Genomic DNA, 25,891 nt, shown 5'->3' with positions numbered 1-25,891 from the left:
GACTCTCCGAGCAGGGGCACATTTTAGTTCAGTGCTCACTGCTGAGCAGGGCAGGAGGGAGAATCAGTCTGAAATACTGCATCCGACACAGTGGCACATCAGGCTGTGCTTCCTTTAAGGTCACGCCTAGGAACAGGCAAGCTCAGCTCTCCTCAGTCTATTTTTAGGCAGGCATTATGATTATTTTGCTGCTTGTTGTACCAGTGAATCCTTTGCTACAACTTCTCTTAGCAGCATCTAGAATTCAATCAGCAAGCAACATGCTCCCACTTCCCACAGGACAAGCTGGGTGTCACCAGAATCACTTAATGAAAGGAACATCGTCATTAGTCAGACCGCAGGCTGGAAGCGCTGTGCAAAAGTTTCCTGGCTCTTTCTGTCTCCAGAGATCACAGAAGCAGGATCAGGCAATAGCTAGCACAAGTTCACAGCTCTCCCTCACCTTGTCCCAACCCTGGCTTTATAAATTAACCTTTAAAGGAGGCTGCATTGCAAGCCGGTGCCAGAAGCTGCTGTAACTGGAGCCTGCTAAAGCAGCTCCCTGAGCAAGACAGGGGTGTTCCTGGAGAAAGGAATAAAAGCCATCTTTGGGGAAGGAAAACAAGGAGATTTCTGCAGACATCAGCAGCTTGCTCACTGCAAAGAGCAGGACCCATGGGCTCCTGCCAACTTTCTTAATATAAGATGTTATACAACACTGGTCTACAGGCATTTAGTACGTCTCGAAGGACTCCCTGGCTCCTGCAGAGAAGAAAGCTCCCTGCAGAGACGTGTGCCCACGATGTGGCTCCAAGGGCAGAACCTGAGCCAGGCTGTTTGGGGAAGACAAAAAAGGGAAAGAGAAGAGGAAATATGAGTTTAAGTTCAGGACATCAAGCTGTTAAAAATCCCTTTCCCCCCTGTAACAGCCCCTCTGAGAAGCACAGAAATAAGCTGTTTCCAGGGCCAAGGAGGGAAGCTAACACAGCACAGATTGTCCAGTCTGCTCCATGCAAAGGGGAACACACTGCACTGGGGAGCAAGGGGGTTCCCAGCTGGCTTTCAGCAGAGCTGTGGAAGAGAATTACAGGGAGAGGCACTTCACCTCCAGCACCTCCTCCCTGCCCTCTGGGGATGGGGAGCAGAGAGAGTATAAGCGATCTAGGTTTAACTTATCTCAGCTTCATTTTCTACTAAGCCTGTGGTCCGTTTGAACAGAAATCTACCCAGATACCAGAGCCACCGAACTCCAGTCTCTCCCATGCAGCACTGGAGGGGCAAGATTGGACTCTAGCCTGCCAGAGGTTCTGGAAGAAACATCAAACTTCAGGTGGTGTTTTGCAGTTTCCTCCAGGCTTGCTGCCTTTCAGAAGCTTTGCACCTGCAGACAACAGATATTTCCAGGATAACAGCTGCCTCTCAGCTGCTGTCATTTTTAGTCACCGCATACGAAGTTAAGGCTTACAAGAGTCATGAGTAACAGCGTGGTTTCACTCAGATTATAGCGGGACGGTGATTCATGACAGCTCAGAGGGGAGGGATGCGCTGTAGGTTGGAGCTATGACTGCCTTGGTGTGGCTGCTTCACATATTGCACTTCTCCCAGCACTGCCCCTCCAAAGTGGCAAGGAACAAGCGGTCTTAACAGGAGAGCTACAGCTCCAGGGCTGGCACTCCCCACTGGCCCTGGCTATGACCCACCCCAGAGGGATGCTAACACCAGAGGTGGTCAAGCAGGGGAAACAAGCAGACTCCTCCACATGAAATACTGTCCATCCCATCCAAAGAATCTCCAGGGAGCAGACAAGTCTAGAAAACAACAATCAAGGCTCTGCTGGGAGAGGGGACTGTGCCAATAGTCCTCTACTGTACACAAAAAAGCAGCTGCTATGCTCACATGTCACCTGGCTCAAAGGCCTTTGCAATCCCAGAGGGAGCAGAGGCAAATTCTCCTCCCAGGAGGCAAATTCATAGGGATGCATTAATGGGACAGCATGGCCAAAGGCCAGGGCTGCTTGTTTTCACAGTGGGGAGACCAATTACAGCTGGCTGATTAGTCCATTTATCCAAAACGGAGGAAATTGAGTGTATGGAGCCCTCCATCCATCGCAAACCATGGCTGCATCCAAAGCAATGGGACTCCAGTCTGCCCCAGTGCACCAGCTACCCACTCCACATGCTTCCCTCTTTTCATCCAAGGCTTTGAGTCGCTGGGAAGCCAGTTATCAAGATCAGCTCCCCGGACTCTGCAGGCAAGCAAGCTGAGACCACACACTTCCCATCTCACTTTTCCACCCTACAGCATTTAGATGCCTCATTTAATCCCAAGGCTAAAGGGAGTTAGAGGAGTTGGCAGAACAAGCTGCATAGCCACATGCTGAGCTGCTGTGGGACAGAGGAATTATGAAGCTTTATTTCTAAAGGCCACAGGAAAAAAAAAGGGCAGGAGAACACAGCACTAGCTGCAGTATCCCACTCCTGCCCCACTCCTCCCCAGGCAGGAGGGCTGTTCCTTCTCCGGGAAAGGCTTTAGGTTGGGTTCAAATCACTGGCTGTGGGAAATTGCCAGAAGACCCACACACAAGTTTACAGGGACCTTGCGAAAGGATACATGCTTGAAATGTCTTTCTTTTTAAGAGAATTATTCCAGTAAATCTCTCCTGGGTTAATTTAGCACAGCCAGCCTTTCCTGTTTTGAGTCACTTCACAGCTCTCTCAACACATTGCATCAAGAGAAACCGTAAGGATGACCAGTGTGCAAAGGCATGCAGGGAAGTAGCCATTAGGGGCAAGAATGCAAGAGAAGTGTCTGCTTGACCACCCACAAATACAAAAAAAAGCCTGACTTACCCTATTGGCACACAGCTCAGGTGGAGATGATCGTAACTGCCAGCAATATAGACAAGTGACTGGCATTCGAGTCTTTCTATGCCAACACTGCGAGGGCTTGTTTACCCCACTTAAGCAAACAGAGGAGCTTCAAGCAGAGCATTTTTGGTTGACCACAGCTCCAAAATGGCTGCCTCCTCCATCCAAATAATTTCATAAACCTACACTGCACAAATGATTGAGTTTTGTGCCTCAGTCACTGTTTTGGGCTGGGCGTCAAGACAACTCTGCACAGTCTGTCTTTCAGAGCAAAGAAGAAGAGGTTAAGCAGCTGATCTGCTGCCAGAGACACATATGCTTGGAAAACACACGCTAGAGACCGGCGCAGGAGCCACGGTTTGCAAAGTCACATTTCCCACATAAAAACCCAATCAAGCTGCACGGCTGCTGGGTTCCCACAGTGTCATATACTATGAGAGCCCGAATGAGAGATCATGTCTGGTAACACGTCAGTTTTCATCCAGAGGTAACAGCCAGCTCTCTGGCTGGCCTTTCCTAAGGATCATCTCCACACATCGCTCAGGAGGAACCACCCTGTTAACCCAGTCACCCCTGTCCATTTGAAGAGCACAAGAAGGCAGCATAGGGGCCACTCGGCCAGCCTTCAACCTTTGGAGGGAGCCACAATGCAAGTGTCCCGTACACACTGTGACAGGTGAATCATTGACCTGGCTGGCACGAGCCCGGCATGCTGGAACAGTGCAGCAAACATCGAAGATGGAAAAGGGACACAGGACCTGTGGAACTAGCAACTGGAGCTGGGATGTCTACAGCCACCATCAGGGAAGTGCTTTATTTCCAGCTGTGATGCACAGAGCGGTCTCAGTTCCCAGGCAGGTGCTTTGGCTGCATGTGTACCAGCTGCAACCTCCTCCTGAGCCAGAGCTGGGCAGCTGCGGTGCAGGGGTGCCTGCAGCCTCTCCTCCCCTCACTCCAGACATCACTGAGGTCTCCCCCTGTCTCCCCCTACCCCAACCAGCATATGAGGTAACTGGTCTCCTCCCCTCACAGTTGTTATCTGCTGAAATAGCCTTGGCATTTGAGTCCCTCCTGGCTTAGGATCAAGCCATGGTCTACAGAGACAGGATTCAGAACCCAGTGCTATGCCAGGGAAGTATCAGTCCTACCTGCACAATGTCCAGCACCATTCCAGCAGCAACTGTCCCAAAGCCTGCCAGGAGGAAGGGAAAGAGGACTTGCAGCCCGATGGAAAAGGAGGTCTCCTTGAGGGGCGAGGCTGGCTCAGGTCCTCGGTCTGTGCTGGTGTCATCACTTTCATTGCTCTGGCTGCCATTTTCCAGCAGGGCATCTTCTTCTCGCACCCCTTTAGCATTGGCACGGGACTCCAACACCACCACTTCTACCGTGTCACCATCAGGTCCCAGGAAATCTGAGGGCTCCACCAGCTGCCCCCGGTCTGGACTGGTGAGACAGTCCACAGGCACAATGGGCAGCACAGCCCCATTGGCCTGGTGGGTGTCCTTCTGCTCTGACTTGGAAGACATGCTGCAGAGAGGCTATCCTGACCCTTGGCTTAGTGTGCCTACAGCCAGCAGCTGTTCCAGAAGAGATCTTCTGCCAGGAGCTTATACAAATGGCCTTTCCGGCATCTAGAGGCAACCTCTCCTATCCCTGCTCGCCTGCCTTTGAGTGCAGAGGCTGTTCCTGCAGCAGAGATCCCCATCAAGCAAAGTCCAAGAACAGAGGACACCAACCACTGGGCTAGCAGGGAACACTGCAGGAACTGGGAACTACAGCAAATTCACTCTAGTTCTTCTCACTTCCAGCACTGTGAGGTACAGCAGCCACCGAGACAGGATCCAAGCCTTTCTTCTTTGATGTATGACAGTTTAGTGCATCTTTCTCCAGGTCTTCTTCCAGCAGCACGACTGCTGTGATGGGGCACACAAGGCAGAGAGAAAAACAGATGAAGTAAAGACCACTGAATAACACAGAAGCTTAAAGGGATGAGGAAGCAGAGAGTAGGTATGAGAGGGACTGGCTTTTAGAGGTGATACAATCCAGAAAAGCTCTTCTTACTACCAAGGCTTTGTCACTTTCTCCGGTGGCACTGTCCCTCTGCAGAATCTGAGTCTGAAGTCTCCTGTGGGCTTTTGCTCTCTTTCAGCCTGTTTTGTGCTCTCTGCCAAAAGAGCCAGCAATACCAGCAAGCTCCAAGTGTCACTGTCGTCCTCCTCTTCCAGAAGAATTTCTCACCTTACAGCACGAGGCAACGAGAGTTCTTATTTAAAGTAACAGCAAGTTCCCAGTTAAGGTTACTTACTGAGCTGAGCAGGCTGTAGGGTGGGAGCTGGCATTTAGACAGCCTTAGATTTAACGTCACTCTCCAAGAACTCGTCTTTCACCTGAAATATACAGGAGAAAAACAGACATTCTATTGGGTCTTGCAGCAGTCAGCGTAATGGCTCATTCATTCAACAGTATTTTCATCCAATGTACGCTGAAGGTACGGCCTTCAACGTACAGCCGTTAGCTGTACTATCCCCTGACTCTTTAAACCTTCTTTCACAACCCTTCGGAGGGGCTGTATCAGAGGACGTTTCGGGAACAGCAGCTCTCTGCTCCCCGTGCCCCAGAAGCAAGCGCCCAGGAGGGACCCCCAAGCCGCAGGACAAGGGCACCCTGCCCGGAGGCCCCGCACGGAGCCACCGGCTACAACCGCGGCAGCCGGCGCTGCCTCCCGTGAGCCCAGCGCAGAGCCGCAGGAGGCCTGCGGACGGAGCGCGGCCCGGGGTTCTCCCTCCCCTCTCCCGGTGCCGCAGCGCTGGAAGTGCCGCAGAGCCCCGCAGCCCCGTGGAGCTGGGCGAGCGCGGGGCCAGCGGGCGGCCCGTACTCCCGTAGCCCCGCTAGCCACCACGTCTAGACCGGACCCGGCCGAGGCCCGGCCCCGCCGGCGCGGACAGCGGCCGCGGGGAACCGGAGCCCCGAGCAGAGCGGAGATGCCCCGAGCAGAGCGGAGATGCCCCGGCCGACCGGACCGACCGGCCGGCCCCCTCCCTGCGGCAGGGGTCTGTCGCGGGTCCCTCGCTAAACCCTGCTGCGGCCCCGGACTCCCCACGATCCCGCCACGGCCACCACCCGCCCGGTGCACCGGGCATCTCACCACCGCTGCGCACTCGCAGCGCTGCCCGCTCCGCTCCGCTCTGCCCCGCCGCGCTGCGCTGCTGCCCCGCACCGCCCTGACATCACCGCCCGCCAATGATGGCCCTGCCCAGCGCTCTGCGCGCCTCCCCCATTGGCCAGGCCAGCGTGGCGTCAAGCCTGACCCCGCCCCCGCCCCGGCGAGGAGCTCACTGCCCACGCAGCCGTGGGTGGGCCGGGAGGTCCCGCCCCTTCGCAGCGCGGAGGCGTGGCCTGGGGCGGTCACGTGTCGCTGAGCCCACATGGAGCCGGCGGGGCGGCCGCCATCCCGCCCCGTCTCCTTCCTTTTCTCCCTCCGCCGGGCTCGGAGCGCTCCCCGGGGCTTCACCTGCTCCCGGGGCACCCCTGACCCTCACCTGGGGTTCGGTAGTGGAAGGAAGGGCTCCCGCTTCCTTCTCCCCGCCGTCCGCCTGCTCGCTCTCACTCTGCTGAGCCGGGGGAGCCACTCGGCGGTGGGGCATGGCGGTGCCCCCGAGGTCTGGTTCTCCTCACCTGGGGAGAGGGGGTTCACAGGTCACAGAGCGTTCCCCGGGCCAGGCCGGGCAGGGGTGCGCTGCCATCCCACCCCCAGAGGCGTTTGGATATATCCCCTATCCAGGGAAAGGCGGCTGGACTGACGCTCAAACCCCTCCGCAGGAGAAGGCTACTTCCAGCCGTACCAATCCCTTGGGTCAGCTTAAAATAACTATGAAATAGCAACCCCGCGGCCTTTCATCATTTTAACTCTGTAAATTATTAATTAAGCGCAGCTTTGGTACGTTGTCTTACCATTTTGGGACCGAGGCCCAGGGGCACCGATGCGGTACAAGCAGTACCTGCTGGCTTTAAGGCCTCTGTGCCAGACTCAAAGCCTTCGCTGATGTAGTTCAGCAAAGAAAATCGGGAATACTGTCACATTACTCGCTTCACGTCTGTTTACGCCAAACTGTCCCACAACAAATACAAACATAAAAGGCAGTAACTCCTGCTACAGAGGTCAGTGCCTCATTGCTCTGTAGAACTCTGTATTCTTGAATGAAACCAACTCTTCTGATTCACATTTTCCTTTTATTTCCTTTTTTTCTTTTCTTTTTTTGCATGACTGGAACTTTTGGCCAGTTGTTTTTCCTTCCTGCTTTTCCTTTCCTCCCAGGAAACAGTCAACAGCAAGTTATTACCCAGAATGATTACGTGATCCCCAGCCCCATGCCTTGGAGACAGGTCTTGAGCCAATAACGGTCGCTGTGACACAAGCATGCGTGCGAGGGGAAGAGGGAGGGCAGCGCAGGAACTGCATTCCCCCACAGATACACTGAGTCAAGTGTGAGTAGAGCTGGTGACTTCATTTCTTAAAATAAGGAAAGGAAGGTAGTCGTGGTCAATGGCAGCAAGAGACCCACTGTGATTGAGTCCCCTCTGAAGATGTGGGCTGTGCTACTTCATTTCTTTCTGCTCATATTAAAAATTGAGCATGGGGAGCTTTCTTTCCTGAAATACTTGTTGCTTTGGAAGAAAAGGATGACTGGCACATTTGAAGCAGAGCGGGATATACAATTATATAAAGCAGCACAAAGATAGCTCAGATAAATCCACTTAGGTCTTCTAATTTTTCAGGCACAAAAACCCTTGCAAATGTGTCTCTACTAAGAAAGGTGAATTTCTGGAGCAGGTGAGCAGAGTGCTGCTTTCACTGTGTAACTGGCAAAGTGCACTGGGTTTTGTATGTAACTGCTGCTACACAGTCTACTTGAACCCAGTAGTTCAAGGGGTGAGGAGCATCTGCAGTCATGTAACTAATTCTCAGGACCTCCTGCTGTGACACCGGCAAAGAGACATCAAGGAAATCTTGAGACATACAGAGATGATGTCTTAACTAACGCCATAGCACAGTTCCACACTCAAGCTGGGAGTGGAGTTCCAAATCCTGCCTCCAACCCTAGCCTCCATTTTCCTCTGTCCAAATAAACCTGGTCTGTAAGGCTCTGTTTCTGCCTTCATCTTTCCTTCCTTACTTGGAAAATCCATATCTCCCCCGCAGCAACCATTCTTCCCCCACCCCCCTAAAAACAAAGTGCACCAAAATGTGACCTTGTTGATTAACAGTCCGGCCAGCTGCACGCTCAGGAAGTGGAAGCACGGAGACAAAAGCCACCCGAGACAAGAAAACAGAAATAGATAAAATCCTCACCAGCGACGTTGACGCGCTGAGATCAGAAAGGCAGAGGATGAAAGGGCAGGAAATGGGTTTCCAGTTGCAGGGTAGCAGGTACCAAAGGCAACAAAATGCTTGGAAAGGAAAGAGTTTACCACTGAGCTACACTACATCATGGAATGTTGTGCCCATGTGTTTTACAGCAGCCACGTGACTTTAGCACTACCAAGCTGTCCAGCTCTGGGCAAGCACTCAGTAATAGCCCAGGAGGCCACCATGTGTACAGGATGATTTTCCCCCTTTTACAGAAGAATCCAGCAAAATAAAGTGGTTCAGCCAAAGTCACTCAAAAACCCATCTAACATAGAACTGATAGTGTCCCGAGAAGTCCATTTGCTCTCTGTTCTAGCTCCACTGCTATCTGTCACAGATCTAAATGCTGATCTGAATTGAATGGAGTCCCAGCTGCCTTTGACCAAGGATTCTGAGGGAACCTAGTTCTTAATTTCTTGTAACCAGGAATCTCAACAGGCAAACTCAAAGACTGAATAGGTTACGGATAACGACTTACCCCTACAGATGTCAGTCCAGAACCAAAGCAGTTCATGGGGGCAGGCAACAATGTCAGAAGCTGACCCTAATCTGGTCCTGATCTGGGAGAAGAAATGCAGACTACGGAAGTTCTGTTTTACCAGCCTGGAAGCAAACAAAACCATCACCATCCTTTTTTCCAAGGTCCAAATGACTACCGCTCCCAACTGTGTTCACGTGTCACCCACATGCTGTGCCTGCTGCAACAAACACAGGTCAACCTCAGTCAGGTACATCCCTAGGGCTTTTTGCCATGTGAGAGCATCTGGCAGAGAGGAGCTGAAAGGTCCTCGCTTCCTGCGCTCCACAAGGCCAGCGGTTCCTGTGTCAGCAGCTGCTGACCCAGCGATAGCATGGACACCTGTCATAGAGGCATTGAGGACATGCCTTACATTTCTGCTTTGTTCCGGATATAAGCTGTGAATTCATTTATATTCAGAAATTAGGCCGAAGAAAGCACTAACACCACAAGGCTGATCAGAGCAGAGACTGATATGAAAAAAAAGTATAAATTAAATTCACCTCTTAACTCTGCCCTATTTCTTACTCCATGAAGAACCTCTCACTTCCCAAAATCCCAAAGAGGACGTTGGATTAACCTTTTCTGATGTCTATATACAACTAGGCAGTACTGTAGTAACAACGTTTAAAAATCCAAGTGGACTTGGAAGGATAAAAGTGCTCCAGGGCAAATAATAATTATTCTTCCTGAGTACTTATACAGCTTGTCAAGTAGGCTGAACTCAGACCTATACTGAAGCTAGGCTAAGACCAGTAGGTGAGCTAGTAAGTTTAAAGGTAGTTTAGATATGCACATCAGATGTAGTGGCTGCAGTACAGCCAAAAGAGTTAGAATTTGGAAAAAAAGTTCACGTTTTCTCCTGTGGGCTTTCTGGAGGAGTTCATATCCCTTACTCTGGCCATTGGATCAATCTGTGATAGTAATCCACGGCTGTCCTTTTCTAATCATCTTCACCATACAATATTCACATACATATACAAAAATAACCTATGTAGCTGTGGTAACTGAATAGAGAGCATGCAGAGAGCCTCAGCACTGACACACAGTCAGCACAGTTACCAAGCAGAGGATTACTGCCATGAACTAAAAGGACTTTTTTTGGTTACTCTGTTAAACAGCTGAACTGCAGCCAGGCCCCTCCATGTGGTTGCCTTTCTAGTACAAGATCAGGCACAGTGTTCAAGCGATCTGAGTATTTACAGGGCTACAATAAACCACACAATTGTGTTGGATTAAAAATATAAATTAAAAGATCTGTGAAAAGCCCCCTGGGATATGCTACATGACTTGCATGTTGCTTCTCATACTCCACTGCCCAGGCCGTGACCAACTCTTGGGTAAATCCATCAGTGACAAAGAGCATTTACCCTTTGTCCCCTACCCCCTGCATTAACCACCCTTCCATGTGGTCATTTTCCTTCCTGCCGAGAACTGACTGCAGCTTCCTCTGGGGCCCACCATCACAGCTCTTAAATCAGGCAGAGTGATCTCTCCTGAGTGAAGCAGGTCACTCCCTTCCTCACCATGCTGAGCTCTTTATCTCTGCCGCCCCTGCTACCCTGGGAAGCTGTGGAACCGGAAAGCAGAGCCAAGCCCCCTGCATGGCAACTCAGATGAGACACAGCCTCACACTGTGGTGTTCAATTAAGGAAAATAATTCTCCAAGCAGCACTTCTGCACACCTCTAGGCCTTGCTACGGGCACTGAGAGATGTTACCATGCAACTACAAATGCTGTACTAGAGACCTCACAGGTCATGGCAGTGCAGTTTCTTTAAAGGGTTATTGCGAGAGCCAGAATTTGGGGACTAAAATGACAAACACGTCTGCAAAATTTTCAGGGTGCTAGCAAGCTCTGCATAGGAGCTGCGGATGAGGACTGAATGCACTGGCAAGAATCCATGCAGGGTTCAACAAGGCAGCAGCAGGTGGAACTGAAGACCACTGAAGGTCAGGGGCACAGGCTGAGCTACAGGTGAGGATTGCTTCTGTAATAGCAAAGGACACTGCAGGCTGACTGGGCGGTCTCCACATTCCTCAGTGGATGTCTTGCTCTACAGCACTAGTAAGACTAGGGCTTGGTGGCATGGGCTGAGCTGAGCAGGGAAGTTTTCACAGCACCTGCTTGAGAAAATGGATTTCACCAGCTCCATGAAATATTAAACAAAATGGCAGAAGAGGAGCCAAGAATGCAAGTGTCAAACACAAGGCTGGAGGAAACAACTTTGTAAACACCTTGTTCCTGCATTCTCCTCCAGCTCCGTGCCTGAACTCTCCATGGTCACTCAGGTCTGAAAATAAACCAAGAGCTTTTAAATAGAGGCCAGCAACAGAGCTTTCTTTAGGAAATGCAGGTGTGGAATGTGACCTTTTCTCCATCGTGTGGCAGGCCCGCCATGACCCTAAATCAGGTGGTCTGCTAGCAAGCAGGCTGCTACAGCTGGACAACTACAGACATGTTACTTTGAGTAACTGTTGTCAGAAGAATGGCAGCTTTGTAGACTTGGCTACAAAGCAGGGGAAGAAAGGAATTTGCTATGGATATAACACAGGAACATGTTAACACACTGGAATTGGACTAATACAAACACCATTCAAAACCCCATTAGGTATGACACCAAGTTATGTGCCTTCAGAGCAGAAAATCAGGCTTTTCCTTCTTTGATGAATCAGAAGTAATTGCTGTGCATGCTGAGAGCACAGTGACTCATTAAAAAGAAAAAGCTAACAGAGCTATTAATCTTGTGTTTTCATGACATACTTGGCATTATCAAGTAACTACTCATACAATGCGAAGTTGTATACGATCTTAACAGGAAAGCCCAGCGCACCATCCTTACGCTGTTATTTACATGATGACACTAAGATTTCAAATACCACTCAAGATGAGAGACATTCTCTGAAAACATCTCATGGGAGCAGTAAAACATGGCGGAAAGAAAACTCTTCTGTCAGGAGACGTGTGCAGATACCAAACCGTTGTGCAACCCTTCAGAATTGTGCCAGATAAGCGTGACATGGCAGCTAATATGATAAAATAAGGAGACTTAAGAATACGAAGGGCAAAGCTGCTGCACAGAAAAAAGCACAGACAATTATCAGAAGTGACTGGAAAAATGGGCAGAGATGAGAAATGTGCTTTTTCACCATTGCATCCTGCAAGATACAGTCTGTTTAAAGCACTTCAGTTTAGTGGCTTCAGGTTGCAGTAAAGCTCTGAACATTTACTCAATGCAGAGGAACTGCATGATTTCAGCACTGGCTGATGAGCAGCACTTAATGAGGCTCTGCAACAAGCTGCATTAGCGAAACCTCACAGCACACATTTGCACAGTACGGGCCAAAACCAACCCTGTCTTCCCAGCACTGTTTGCCTTTCACATTTCCTTCAGCAGCAAAATGAATCTTCAGATGAATGTTCATTAAAGAAACAATCCTCACCAAAACACAGAGATGAGTGATTTTTGGTTGGGGACAGGAGATTACAAAATATAAGGGATGCTTTATGTCTTTAGGACCCATTTGTTATTACAAGAGGCAACAAATCCCGCCTTCCACAACACTGCCTTCATGGCACAACAGCATGACCCAAGTTAGGATTTTGGCAACCTGTGTCCTACAACAGAATCACAGAACAGTTGAGACTGGAAGGGATCTCAGGACATCATCTAATTTTTACACCCAGGATGCTGTTGGGCTTCTTTGCCTCCAAGGCACGTTACTGGCTCGTGTTCAACGACGACACGAAGGACCTCTCTGACCTTCTCTGCAAAGCTGCCTTTCAGCCAGCCAGTCCCCAGCATGGGGTTATCCCTCCCCAGGTGCAGGACTTTGCACTTCCCTTTGGTGAACTTCACGAGGGTCCTGTTTTCCCATTTCTCCAGCCCGTCATGGTCTCTCTGAATGGCAGCACAACCACTGGGTGAGTCAACCATTCCTCCCAGTTTTGCATCATCTGCAAATTTGCTGAGGATGCACTGTCCTATTACCCAGGTCATTAATGAAGATGTCAAACAATATTGACCCCATACTGCCATAGTCAAAGTGAAGGCTTTAGACTCAGTCGTCTTTATAGAGATTTGCCAGAGAAAAAACAAACAAAACTTTCCTCCACCTCCCACTCCCGGGAATGTATTTTATTCTGTGCTATATCCTGACACATCACTTTTGCTGTGTCTGCAACAGGAGTTTGCAAGAGGAATGACACCTTCACAAAAGAGCCATAGACATGCGGCTAAACAAATTAATGACGTTAGGGCACACAGACAAAAAGCAATAAACCGTAAAAGATGCAAGCTATTTACTACCCAGCAATGCACAAACAGAGTTAGCTAATTTTGTATAGAAACGGGAGCACCAGGGAGGGTGCAAAGATTAAAGCAGGCAGGAAAATATGTGGATTTGTTTTGATGGAAACTTTATGACTTGCTCTAGTGTAGAATCAGGTGTGGAAGTGACTTCACTGCAATTATACAGTTACATAAAAAGACTAAATAATAACCAGAAAAGAATCTGCATGCCTTGTTTTATTAGATTAAAATGCTGATCTGGTTTCAATTATTTAGTAGATTGATACAGTTTTAGCCCATTGGCCATACTGATAAGATCAGACTGCAAATAAATAAAGAGAATGGTGAACGGAAAGAATAGGAATCACAGTTCCATCGCTGTTTTTCCAGATACGTTTCAGGGTATTTCCTGTACATTCCAGTACATTTTACAATATGAATTTAGAGCAGAACAACCACCCATTCTAGTGTATAATTCAAACTCTGAAAGAGACACATATCTCTGCAACAGTGCAAAAGGAGGAGTTGGACTAGTACCTGCAGCACAGTCTGCATGTCAGTATAACAAAGCAGCTTTCACCCAGTTTTTACTTTGGCTAACATCTGGTTCTTGATTCTTTCTTTCTTTAATTAATAACAGTAAACCCAAGTAAAGAGACTATCAAGGCCAAAAGAATGCTTAACCCTTTAGTGCTAACAAAGATAGGCATGCTAGTGCAAGAAGTGCAAGATGAAATAGAATCAACATCCATGGCCTGTCTACACTAGGATTCCCAAAGAGCTGAGTCAACAGAAGTGCTGCAGTAAAGTGAAAACTGCTTGCATAGGCAGTGAAGGAACAAAGACTTTCTGCTCCCACTGAACTGGAAGAAACTGAATGGCTTTGCTATCTTTCATAATCAAGTTCTCAGAGAAGCAAAAGAGAAACATCCACTACAGAAACTGATTCAGTGAAAAGAGAATATATATGAGCAGACAACACTGATTTAGTTTCTTATTTAAAGCTGCAATTCCTTATTCTGACACTCAGCTGCACAACATACCCTGGGCCATAAGTAAGATTGAGAGAGGGGAAAAAGAAAAAAGTCACTGAGAAGACAGGAGGAAAAGTTTTCAGCACCTTTGATATCAGGGCAACATCAGTTAAAGCAATATAGCTAGAACTTCTGGAGCTCAGTATTTTAAAAAAGAGACAGAAATCAGTGCATGTATGGGAGAACTTAGCAGTATCAAGTTAACACTGACACTGGTTGAGAGCACCGTTGATGCCAGTTGAGAGAATCGCCTGGGGAAGAAGCCCATACCAAGCAGCAGTGCAACAAACTCTTAGTGTAACTCTACCAATTACATGAAACCTATGCTCTGTCACAAGCCTTTCACGTGAGCTTTTGACAGAGACATCATTTGTGAAAAATCAATTAACTGTATAAAATGAGTTTGTCAAAAGCACACATAGGAAGATTCACCTCTTTTACTGATAGGTGAGTGACTGCTGATTATAGCTTAGATTTTTAAGTGCCTACCAATTTCAAAGGCTTAAAGAAAGCGCTGAAAGAATTAATACCATCAGATTAATGGCTGCATGTCAGACCAGAGAAGAACAGAAATCAGGGTCATTTGTTGTATTTTGCCCAGTTTCTTATCACTTTCCAGCAAACTGTAAATTTGCCTAAAGCAGCAACCAGCAGTTTTTCCATCTGTACATAAACGACAATATACAAAACCCAAATTCCAGACGCAGCTCAATATGCAACACACAACTGAGTTCAGACCCCTGCTATCCCAGAGTCCACCTTAGTAGCTGCTTGTCTCTGGTGTGTTTCTCACAGCTCGTGGGAGTTTGCGTGAGGCTCCGGAAGCTTGTCAGTATCACAGTTCTTTATCAGCTGAAAGAGGAACTCGACCTGTTTCTCATAATTCTCAACTGAGATTCTCTCATTCAACCCATGGATCCTGGAAGAAAAAGAAGAATGTTTTTCATTCCAGTGTGTATTTGTGACCCACCTGCATATATCCAGCACCTTACTTCCCTGTTCACTTCATAAAGCAATGCACAACATAAAAATATAGCAATATACAACAAATACTGTACTGTAACTGCAATGTCTGTTCCTTAGGCCAACCAAATTTAATGATTCTAAGGCTTAGAGCACAACAACTAAGTCCATGGTGTATGTGGAAAAGAAAAAAACAGTATTCCAGCTCTCTGCCCATTTCTTGGCCATTTATGTCACTGTGCTATACAGTTACAAGAACACTCTACTCCTGTATCATCTGCACCTCAATAAAATGACAAATCAAGTACATGCTAAATAAACAAACAGTCCCTTGCATGATGATGTTCTTTGTTATCACTTTGCTCCAGGAAACCTAACTGCCAGCTTTAAGGAGCAAATAAATTCAGAGGGGCATGTGTCCAAACATACAGATAAATCTCTTAAACAAGGCCAACCACCAGAACAACACCTTTCACACTGCTGCACTATATAAAGGATCCAGTTAGCTTCACAGCATTGGTGTACTACCGAATGGGACACCTAAATGAGGTCTTGCAAGCATTTGAAGTAAAGAAGGGTAAGGGCTAACACTCTCCCAGTGTAATTACCATCCCCTATTTGTGCAGCACCCAAATCTGCAGGAAATGGGTGGCCTAACAGAATGTGAGGCGACACCACCACCACGCCAAGGTATACAAGGTTGGGTTTCCTTCTTCTGCCTAACGCATATCGATTTTCTCTTTGTCCCCACCCCAAAAAGCTGCCCACATGCAGCCAGAATACAGTACCTGGGAAGATCATCTGATTTCAAGAGCAGTGGGTTAAATCGATAAATGGCATTTGTGACGTTAGTGAAATGCCTGCTGTCTGTGTTTCCAATACATGTGCCTGGAAAACAAACCTCAGGTTTACTTTGCATGAAAGCAGCAATTTAATGACCCACACTTTTCCCAGGAGAAAGGAAAGGCATCTGATAACAGTTCTATATAACCTCTAGCTACAACAAAAGCAAAATCACTGGAAACAGTTTATTGGTACATCCTGGAAGAACATTCTCTCTATGAACAGGAGGAGCTGAACATACAATTCAATCATTCTAAGAACAGCCATGATACTCAGCCTCCACAAAAGTTTAACCTTAAAACTGCAGTCCAACAAACAGTACAGAACTAAGAAGGAGCTGCGAGAAAGGGAAGGGGCTGGGATCATAAGGAACAATACAGAAAAGCAGCAATGGCTTTGCCAGCTATGAAAACAATAAAAGAAGAGCTAAAGCAAGAAGACCTCCTACTCTCCCTCACAATTCCTTTCTTCCCTGAAGAGATTCCTTTGTATGTGCAAAGAGTCAAATTCAAGGCTCATTGTTTCTGTCAGTTTCCTGTTTGCTTTTTTACTTCCACTACTAAAAAACAACATTAAAACTTTTAAAACATAAATAGGGAATGGAATAAAAAGAGGAAAAAACAGCTGTTTCCAGCAGTTAACAGCTGGGGTGGAGAAGTACACAGAAAATGGAAACAAGTCAATATTGGGGGATGGGGGAGAGAAAAGCAGGGCGGAAGCTGGAGAGGAAACAATAATCATCATGTGCTTGCTGTTACCTGGGACTACACTGTCAACATCTGGGAAAGTATCCAGAATGGTTCTTTGAAAAATATGGACTCCAAATGTCTGGTCATCCCAAGGACTGATGGGGAGTGGGTCAAAGGCCTCTACTACATCAATCTTCACTCTGTCATCAGCAACTGTGTTTCTAACTATCTCTAGTACCTATGGGTAAAACACAGAGATTAAATAAGCAAAAAAAAAAAAAAAAAAAGAGAGCACATCCCTTCTAGATATCAGCAAATGTTCCACTTTCCAGAAAACATTTGTCCATGATCTGCCAACTGTGGCTGCAAACACAGATGGATAGTTAGGACTGAAACAGCGTGGCAGTCTCTTTTCCTCTTACTCAGTGGATGGCTGATACTTAAGCTAATTTTTTTTAACCCCAGTGCAATCAGATGCACATCACTGTCTCAAGGTATTCCTGAACTGCTTCAGTCCTGAAAGGCAGGTGGTTAACCTGCTCCTACTTGGCAGTTAGGTCATCCAAGTAAATAATCCAGAAAAAGCTTCCAGAGAGGTAAACTTTCAGCAAAGCCTTGGGAAGGGAACATATTATTTACTGACAATGTTTCACAGCTGTCCTTGGCTGGACAGGCATGTATGTCATACCTACTGAAGCGTGCAAGATTCCCATATTCTCACAGGTCACAAACGTTAATGCTTCCATTCCATAATCACATATGATCCATGTGCTCTCTGGCACAAAAAGACTTCTGAAATCTGCTCGATCCAACTGCAAGGCACGCTTGCAAGTTTGGTCTGCCTCTTGCTCTGCTCCACATTCAAGAAGCCATAGTAAACAATGCACTTTGCAAGCCATCTCAAAGGAGAAGAAAAGACCTTAGATAAGCTGTGTTTCTGACAGTCTCCATAAAGGAGCAATTCCCAAATCTTCCCCTTCTACTGCTTGTATGAATACAGGGAGAGACGAAAAGAGTATTCTTACAGAACAGATCTGCTGCCACAAACGGCCCAGTGCCACTCTGCTCAGAAAGGGATGGAGAACAGCCTCACATCTGGGGGTACAGTAAGTACCTCAGTGGCCTTCTCTGCAGAGTGGATCCGGAAGTTCACGGTTGCTTTTGCAGAAGATGGGATGACATTGATCTAGAAAAAATGAAGGACGAAAATTTAAAAGGAAGTTAAAAACAGATTAAAATGCCAACTGAAAACTCATAAACTGCTCAAACAACTCCAGGCCTCAGACTAATGCTTCACCATTTCCACTAAGTGTGATATCTCTTTCTGTATTCTGTGTTAAAATACCATAAATCTCATCTATAATGCAGATAACTACACAAAGAAATATTCATCAATTCAACAAAAATGAAGTTAGCTGTTATATAGAAGTTTTCTTCTTGAGATAAGCCCTCTCCCTTCAGAAACTTTATATCGACAAACTCTGAAAGTTTGTTGGTTTTTTTAAGCAATATTTTTACCTCATTGTCATATTACTTTTCCCCAAGTATGTAAGTCACTTAACAAACGATGTTACTGAACACACGTAACTCTTCTTTTCTACAGAATGAGTATTTATAATTTCGTTAAACAAGAAACCAGGGTGTCACTTCTCTCCTGGCCACTCAGTGTCACTGTTCAGCCACTGCATCTTGTTTTCTTGTCCAGTGATGCTTTTCAGTAACAGATTTTTTTTCAGGGACACACCAAACAGCTTGTTTATTTTCCAGGGCTACAATATTTTTGGATAGCTACACCTCCTTATCAAGGCAAGATCCGGCTGTATCAGCCAGAACCTGTTATCTCTCAGTCCAAGGTGCACACTAATGTTACTTGAATGAAGGTAAATGCCAGACTTGCGCTCACAAACGCAAGACCCCATCTGGGCTAGGGAAGTGTTTACAACTGTGACAGTTTCAAATACTGTCATTGATACTTTGTATGATTACACAGAAAACTCTCTTTCTTGTCCATCCTAAAATATAAACAATCTTAACACTGGTTTAGAGAGATCTTTTTGTGACAGAGATCAGATACTTCTGAAAGTTTTCAACTGTAGCTAAACCCAAAATCTAAAGTAAAAATGAGACTGGTGGTGACACCACACAGGGTCTAACACCAGGGCCTGTACTCATCTCATAACTGGATATAAATAGCTGGAAAGCAAACATCCTAATTGTCTCATCATACTACATGGAGAAAAATCAAAATGAAGCTACCTTGATCCCTGCATTAAACATCGTGACTGCTGTAGTAGTTCGAATCAAGGCATTGGTGGAAGGTTTCCAGGCAAGAACTCTTACAAAAAAGAAAAAAAAAATTTCAGAAATAGTAATATTGATAAAACATAAGCACCACAATTACATAGGCAATAAGCTGAATGATGGCCTATTCAATTAACAAAGTGATTATTAATGGTAAAGCAGTGACATTGTCTAAACTATGAAATGGTATAACTGATTTCCTGGGACGACTAGAAATGGCCAGTGGTCTTAATCTTTTAAGGGCGAGAGGCTGGGAATGGTCATCAAGGATGTATTTTCTTACCTGCTGACAATAGGTGAAAACAGCCATAGATTGCTCATGATGAGATTGAGAGGAAACCTGAACTAAGTGGAAGAAACAAAACCACAAATCAGAAAGTTCCTGTTTTTTAAGAAGACAGTGTAGTCACTTGGCTATGGTTGAAACAATTCCAGCAGAAACAGTTAACTGGGAGAAAGGCCAGCTCAAGTCTTCTCCTTTCCAGGAACTACGTAACTATGCTCTAAATTCATATGCTGGGTTACTCTTCACTTACTAACATGAAAATCTGAGAATGAAATCATAGTTCTTTCCTCACCTCTGATGCAAGGTGCTCCACAGTCATGAGTTCTGGTCCATGGCCAAACAGATTGCGCAAGGGATTCTGCTCCAGTCTACGGCAAAGCAATCAACACTTGAAATTTAAAAAATCTCTGACTATTATTGCTCCAGAAGGTTGATAGGAATTTGATTTCTGAAATGTATCCATGTATTTGAGATGCAATCACACTTTCCTCTCCTGGTAAGTATATCTGTGAGCACACCTCCACGACAGATTTCTGAGCATTCCAGTCACATGCAAAGGCTTTCTTTCAAGAACAGCTGAAAAAATCCAAAAGCCTGACTCTTGTAAAGAATACATGGAAATCTAGAAAAATATCACACCAAATTCCTTCATATCTGGACATATTAAGTTTTTCTAAAATATGTATTTATTAGCCAATTTGATACCTACACAGAGAGGTAATGAAGATTCACCCAGTCACATTCTGACTTTACACCATGTTTACTGGCTTGGATAATTACCAGCTAGAGGTAGCAGGTATGTGCAAGAATAAATTCCAGAGAAATTCTGCAACCCAGTCAAAGCAATCTCTATCACTACAAAATTATGGTAGACATAATGACGCAGCAATTGTCTTGGTTGTAAAGAATCAACTGACACTAGGAACAGTTGAAGTGAAAAGACACTTCAGACACTTGGCAATTGTCCCGTTGCTGGGGATTGCATTTCTGCCCTTCAAAGTGCGCTACAAATTTCAATTTCAAATATATAAAGGGAATTGCAAAATACTATAAATACAAATATTAAAAAAGAAAGTCACGTATCAGTGACTTAGGAGTCTGCTTGACTGTCTTTGATGTCAGACGACAGCGAAGCTCTCACCTGGACATCGCTGCTGCAAGAATGCCAATACTTGTCTCCTTAGGAGGAAAGGATGAATGTCCTGGCTCTTTTTCCACAGTGAAGTTCAGTGTTAATGAACCCTTTTCTGTGACAGCAATTCTGGTCAATGATAAATAAGTAAAACATTAATGCAACTCCAAACACATGCACAGACTATAGGTAAAATGAACTACTCTGCCTATTTTTAGTATCATAAAAAACACCAGAGAAGCAGCAACAACAAATCCTTAACAACCTTTAGATATTTGGAGTACTGATGTCTTGGCTGCTTCTCCAGTGAGCAGACTCTACAGCATAAAATTAACATGCTTGCACTGGCTAAGTGGAACATTCTGCTTTTGTCAGCACAGCTGTGATGGATGGCAAGCAAATGCTGAAGGTCCTTTGCTTGCACTTTTTGCCACTGCTGTAGCTTTAGCAACACGAACACTGCCACATGCCTTGAAAACATATTTTACTGACATTAGCAAGGTCACTTCCCACAAATTAATTACTGAAAATGGATCACTTTCATCATGGTCAATTGCATTCTCTCTTACACAGCTACTGGCTTCTTCACGCCCGCAATGATGCCATCTAGTATTGCGCTTCCCTCATCTAGTAAGAAGGAGAGTTTCACTCCTCTAGCTTCCAACAGAGCTGCAATCTTCATTGCTCCCTTCCGACCAAACACCTGTGAGAATCCAGAGGAACTGATCAGATTAAGCTATGCCATTGGGAAGAATTCTGGAAAACATCTTGCTGTTGACAGTGATCAGTGCTACAGTGCGAAGAATGCAAGAAATCCCCTAGTGAAGAGCTCTAGAGCAACCTGTCAATAAAAGATTCTTCCTAGCAAAATTCATTGGAGATTGTTAACAGCCTAGTAGCAGATGAATTTATATCCACACTGAGGAATGATCTCATTCACAAGTCACCGAACATTACTTTGAATCCTACTAGGTCTTGGACACAATGGTATCTCAGAGCTTTAAGCTCCACAGATTAGTCATTTTAAAGAGGTATTCATTTTAACTATTAACAATTCTTTGTCTTTATATTTTGAAAACTAATAAACAAAACCACCTCATCTGTCTTTGTACCTTTTACTAGTGAGCATACCCACAACAAAAGTGGAACATTTTTGTTAGCTCTTCCTGATCATTTGGAACAACTGTGTAAACCTTAAGCCAGGTTTTCATGTACTATACTCCAAAACGCAACTCCTGCTGCACCTTCCATGCAGAAAAGAATTTGAACTAACATTCTACTGTGTTCTCTTCCCTTTGCTCATCGCACCAAACCCTTTGTCAATGTAATTTAAAGCCAAACAATCAATATATAACTATCACCACATGCCTGACACAGTATCTACCCACATAACCAAGAAAAACAGGAAAGACTTTCTAGCTAAACAGTGTTTAAAAATTAAGCCTTGCTACATACACGAACAACGCAAGCAACTCATTATTTTGATGAAATGAAAGAAAATACCTCTTCATCATGTCCAATACCAACATAGAAAGATCTGCGTGGTCTGTAATGTCTTTTCAGCAAAAATTCTAGAGCTTGCAGAATACCCTGCAGAAAAAAAAAGCAGAATGTATTGTACTACTTTTGTGTGTTAGTAAGAAGAATAAATGTAAAAGAATGCAATGCAACGTGAAAGAAATGTGATGCATCCACAGCCTTTAAGGAGACTTTGTCCTGTTCACAGTTAAGCTTTTATTTCTACAGCTCCTACTGATGATATTCGTATTCTCTGGAAAAAACGCTGCAGTTTTTTTGATCAATAATGCTTAAGACTTAGTGTGCTACACAGTGTCAGTGTACATACACAAAATACAGTATAGGCTTGTTCTTGCTACTGATGAAGTCAGTGACAAACTGCACAGGAAGCACAACAGTTATAATTATCCAAGGAATTCACTGTTCCTTTAAACTGCCTATCCTACACACAGTTTGGCTCTGACTTGAGCTACCAAATCCATTTATTTTAATGAGCAGTATATTTTGTACAAAAATGCTAAGATGACAGAAACAGAAGAATGAGAAACTTAATCTGAAGAATGAGAAATGAAATCTACCATTCGCTATATTATTCCATCTCACCTGTTTTTTCAACTTAAGCTAGTTAATTTTTTACATTAGGAGAAATTGTATCGCTTCTACCTTGTCAGCACCCATTTTTGCAGTGTTCACTGAAATTGCTGATTTTTATTGTCCGTTTGTGGAGTTACTTGTGCAGTTCACAGTAGAAGGAAGCACCAAAACAAAGTTCTAAGTTGCAAGGCTTTGAGATTGATGATTAAACAACCTGAATAAACTTTATAGGAGTATGGCCTATGCCACAGTAAGCAGTCACAGCACCTGTGACACTGGTTTGCTAAACAGCTGTTTAAATTTAAATACAGGGCTGTCATGGTAGTAATCTTTGCAAGTCACAAAGGACTGTTTTCCTTATTAATTTTTCCACCAACCTTTTCCCAAATAAGAAATCCTTCACAGATCAATCTTTTTTGTACTTTATTCCTCCCAAATGTACTTAGTACAACAGCTCTTTGTTCTGCCACAGACTAGATAAAAGATACAAGGTTATTTGACTGTAATATTAAATAAACATTGTTTATTTTGAAACTCAAGTCTTTTCAAAGGGCCAAGTTTGGCTCTGAATGCCCATGTGACACCTGGGAAAAAGTAAAAGGTCTATCCCTGATTTCAAACACAGCATTTGACATCAAATTTAAATATGTCATTTAACCAAATACATTTGCATCTGTGAATATGTTTTTCTGTATCTTCCAAGAGCTTTAACTCTGCTTTCTTCAGTGACAAAAGAACACTCCGCTTCTTCTCTAGGAAAAGTTGGGAGAAAACTGCAGGGCTTAGGCATTTATCACTAACATCCTGCATTTAAAGAGGGGCAAGAGAGACAATATAGTAAATTTAAAGAGAATAGATTCCTCCAATCTGCCTTTTTCAAGCTTTGTATCTCTCTGAAATGATATTACCAAGATGACGTACTATGGCAGAGTTTTTGTTATCCAGCGTTCCTCGTCCATAGATGAAACCTTCATGCTCTGCAGCTGAGAAAGGAGGGAAATCCCAGCCCTCTGGGGGAGCAGGCACAACATCCATGTGTGCAAGCAGCATATAGGGCATCATTTCAGGGTTAGAACCCTGAACAGTAAAGAGATGGCTGTATTTCCCAACAATTTCATGTTGAATGAACTTTGAAGAAAATACAGCCGGGAAGACTGTTAAGAAAAAAATTAAAAACAAGTGAAAAAGAAAAATTAACAATAACGTCCGATTTTATCATTATACACTCCATAGAATAGTCACCTCTTTAGCCTCAATGGGAGCACTGTAAATAAGACTGACCACAACAAATTTCCTTCAGGAAGCAGATGTGCAGCTTCGTTCTCATACTTCTACCAATCCACCTCACTCTGTATTTAAGACTTTCCTAAGCAAAACCAGGAACTGTTGTTCACCAGTGCTGCAGCTGTTTTGCAGGTAGCAATGACAGGACTGCCAAAAAAGTAGGCTGAAGCAGGGGTAGTCTTCCTCTTTTTTTTTTTTTCTTTTTAATGGCAAAGTCATTTAACCAGCTTGAGGACCAAAAACCACCACTGCAAAAAGACATTGGAACCTTGTCTGTTCTAGCTTTGGCCATTGCTACACCAAAGTACGCTGTTGCAGAGGTGACTTATGTATGCCATTTTGCCAGTCCTTTCCTGAGGAAAAAAACAAAATAAAAATCTGTTCCATTACACTCAAGAACCATATATTCTCTTCAATTTGTTTACAAAAATACAATTGAGCAGCAGAGATTGCTAAGAATGAAAGTTCAGTACCTTTCTGAATGTAATTCCCAAATTCTGCCATGGCAGTTGTATTAAAGTCCTCTGGAGATACGGAAACAGTTGGGATTTTAATAGCACCTTCAATGAAATACAAAACAGAAATCATTCGACACTGCAATCAGTCAAACAATACTTGAACTGCATTTCAAAAGGGAAAATATTTACGTTCCTGAATATTTTCCAGGCTTTAAAGATTATTTCACAGATAGCAAGAGCTGCCACTATCCAAAAAGACTGATGTATTCCAGCTGAGCTGTGCGCGTGCAGCACACCGGTATTTCCTCCCAGTTTCAGCCAAGGTATTCCTCTAGATACTTCAACTCCATTTTTAAGCCTAAAGTGTTGAATGATATTGTTAGAAATGCTACTGTCCAGAAGGAGCTGCATTTTGCTCAGGTGACCTGATTCCTCATAGTCATAAACTTCTGGCAGCTAAGCAGGCAGCTTAGTTGGCAGTTCAAGGTTCTTTTTCAATAGTAAGTCAAGGTTGTGATGGCAAGATTGTTTATAACACCTTCTTTCATACTGCTCCAACCTATTAAGACATATAAATAGACAAGTCTTTTGTTGGTCCTTCTAGTCTGCTCTGTAATTTAAACAGGGTCAGACAAGGCTGCTCTCCAACATCCAGCGACTGTCATGCAAAACACTGGTATAACTTAGTCCCAATCACAGCTGCCTTTCCTAACACTATCTGTCAAGTGAGGTTACAAATTCTTTTCAAGGTCGTGTTATTCAAGAAGAAACACAAAAATAAATATCTTTTGTATCCCTGCATTTTCCCATTAAAAAAGTATGTAAACACAATTTTCTAGGCAATAAATCTTACACGCCAGCAACGTATGAGATTTACAAGAACCCAACTCCTACTTGAACAGTCCAGGACTATTGCTTTATGCCAGATTGTGGTTTCCTGCAAACTGCCAACCTCATGAGATCCAAATAGCCTCAAAGGCTTCTGCAGAAGACTATGTCAGAGAGCACAAACACACCCTTGTTACAGACAGGCTGCCTGCAGTGAAGCAGTGTGCAAGGTTTCAGTCAGCAAGAAAGAAAAAACAACCTGACAATGATTTATCCAGTGGACAAAAAGACGCCTAGCAAACGCAGTCACGAGGTGCCTGGAGCCTTCTGCGGGTGTGAGAGGGAAACACTGAAGAAAATCAACACAGGAAGAAAGCTGGCTTTAGGAGAACAAACAACCGGTTTCCTCCAAGGGGAAAGCACCTGAGGAAGCGTCCCTCTTCAGTGGCGTCCTCGTTCCCACCCGTGCCCCACGGCCGGCCCCCTGACGCCGACCTCTCTCCCTGCCAGAGGGCCACCATAAGCCCCAGGGCGAGCTCGGGACGGCCCAGCCGCGACGCCGGGGAAACAGGGGGCCGACAACAACCCCTGACCCGGGGCTGGGAGAGGGGCACACAGGCTGCAGGCCCCCGAGGAGGCTCGGTGGGCCGGTAGAACGGGGCCAGCCAGGGTGGCCCGCCGGGCCCCCTCACCTCGGAGCGCCTCCTTGAGCTCCAGCCTCTCGCCGGCACTGAAGGAGACGGTGCCGCCGCGCCTTGCCCACAGCCGCGGGATCGCCGGGGAGCGCAGGAGGTAAGCGCGGAGCAGCACGGCGGCCACCAGCGCCAGCAACACCGCGCACAGCCCCAGGCCCGCGGCCCACCCCGCCACCCCCCACCGCCGCCCGCTCCCGCCCGCCAT

General features: G+C 45.5%; 2 protein-coding genes across 7 annotated transcripts in view; both read right to left on the bottom strand.

The window, feature by feature from the left end:
* Positions 1-8,787, bottom strand: part of SLC41A1 (solute carrier family 41 (magnesium transporter), member 1) — a 24,559-nt gene extending 15,772 nt beyond the window's left edge. Inside the window, exons 1-4 of one of the 5 annotated variants that reach the window (XM_010579299.1) lie at positions 8,732-8,787; positions 6,386-6,521; positions 4,908-5,233; positions 3,995-4,759 (exon numbers count right to left, since the gene is read on the bottom strand). In XM_010579299.1, the coding sequence (XP_010577601.1) occupies positions 3,995-4,372 (378 nt within the window). In that variant the 5' untranslated portion in view covers positions 4,373-4,759; positions 4,908-5,233; positions 6,386-6,521; positions 8,732-8,787. Of the gene's footprint in view, positions 1-3,994; positions 5,234-6,004; positions 6,037-6,385; positions 6,522-8,731 lie in introns of those variants that run through there. The other 4 variants (XM_010579308.1, XM_010579315.1, XM_010579283.1 and 1 more) reach the window with 4 other exon arrangements.
* PM20D1 (peptidase M20 domain containing 1) lies at positions 8,780-25,891 on the bottom strand. 2 transcript variants are annotated; one of them, XM_010579337.1, is made up of 14 exons: positions 25,684-25,891; positions 24,179-24,265; positions 23,343-23,575; positions 21,813-21,899; positions 20,879-21,012; positions 20,319-20,438; positions 19,470-19,545; positions 19,175-19,236; positions 18,847-18,925; positions 17,705-17,776; positions 16,660-16,828; positions 15,847-15,946; positions 14,855-15,014; positions 8,780-8,856 (listed from the first exon to the last, which is right to left on the bottom strand). In XM_010579337.1, exons 1-13 carry the CDS (start codon positions 25,889-25,891, stop codon positions 14,885-14,887), a joined length of 1,557 nt encoding a protein of 518 aa, XP_010577639.1. In that variant the 3' UTR covers positions 8,780-8,856; positions 14,855-14,884. The 2 variants fall into 2 exon arrangements, with proteins under 2 accessions (XP_010577639.1, XP_010577630.1); XM_010579328.1 differs by lacking the exon at positions 8,780-8,856 and having other exon boundaries at positions 14,666-15,014.

The sequence above is a fragment of the Haliaeetus leucocephalus genome, unplaced genomic scaffold, assembly GCF_000737465.1.
Source record: "Haliaeetus leucocephalus isolate CR32 unplaced genomic scaffold, Haliaeetus_leucocephalus-4.0 Scaffold68, whole genome shotgun sequence".
NCBI lineage: Eukaryota > Metazoa > Chordata > Aves > Accipitriformes > Accipitridae > Haliaeetus > Haliaeetus leucocephalus.
Note: the sequence above shows the minus strand (reverse complement) of the source record. Positions and strands in the feature narration are given on the sequence as shown.

Coding starts and splice junctions, on each gene's coding strand:
- PM20D1 (XM_010579337.1), bottom strand. CDS start 25,891: ATGGCGGGCGGGAGCGGGCGGCGGTGGGGGGTGGCGGGGTGGGCCGCG. Junction 20,439..20,878: donor GTGAAGAAGCCAGTAGCTGT/GTAAGAGAGAAT, acceptor ATCATTGACCAG/AATTGCTGTCACAGAAAAGG. Junction 15,947..16,659: donor TGTTGACAGTGTAGTCCCAG/GTAACAGCAAGC, acceptor TTTGTTTTCCAG/GCACATGTATTGGAAACACA.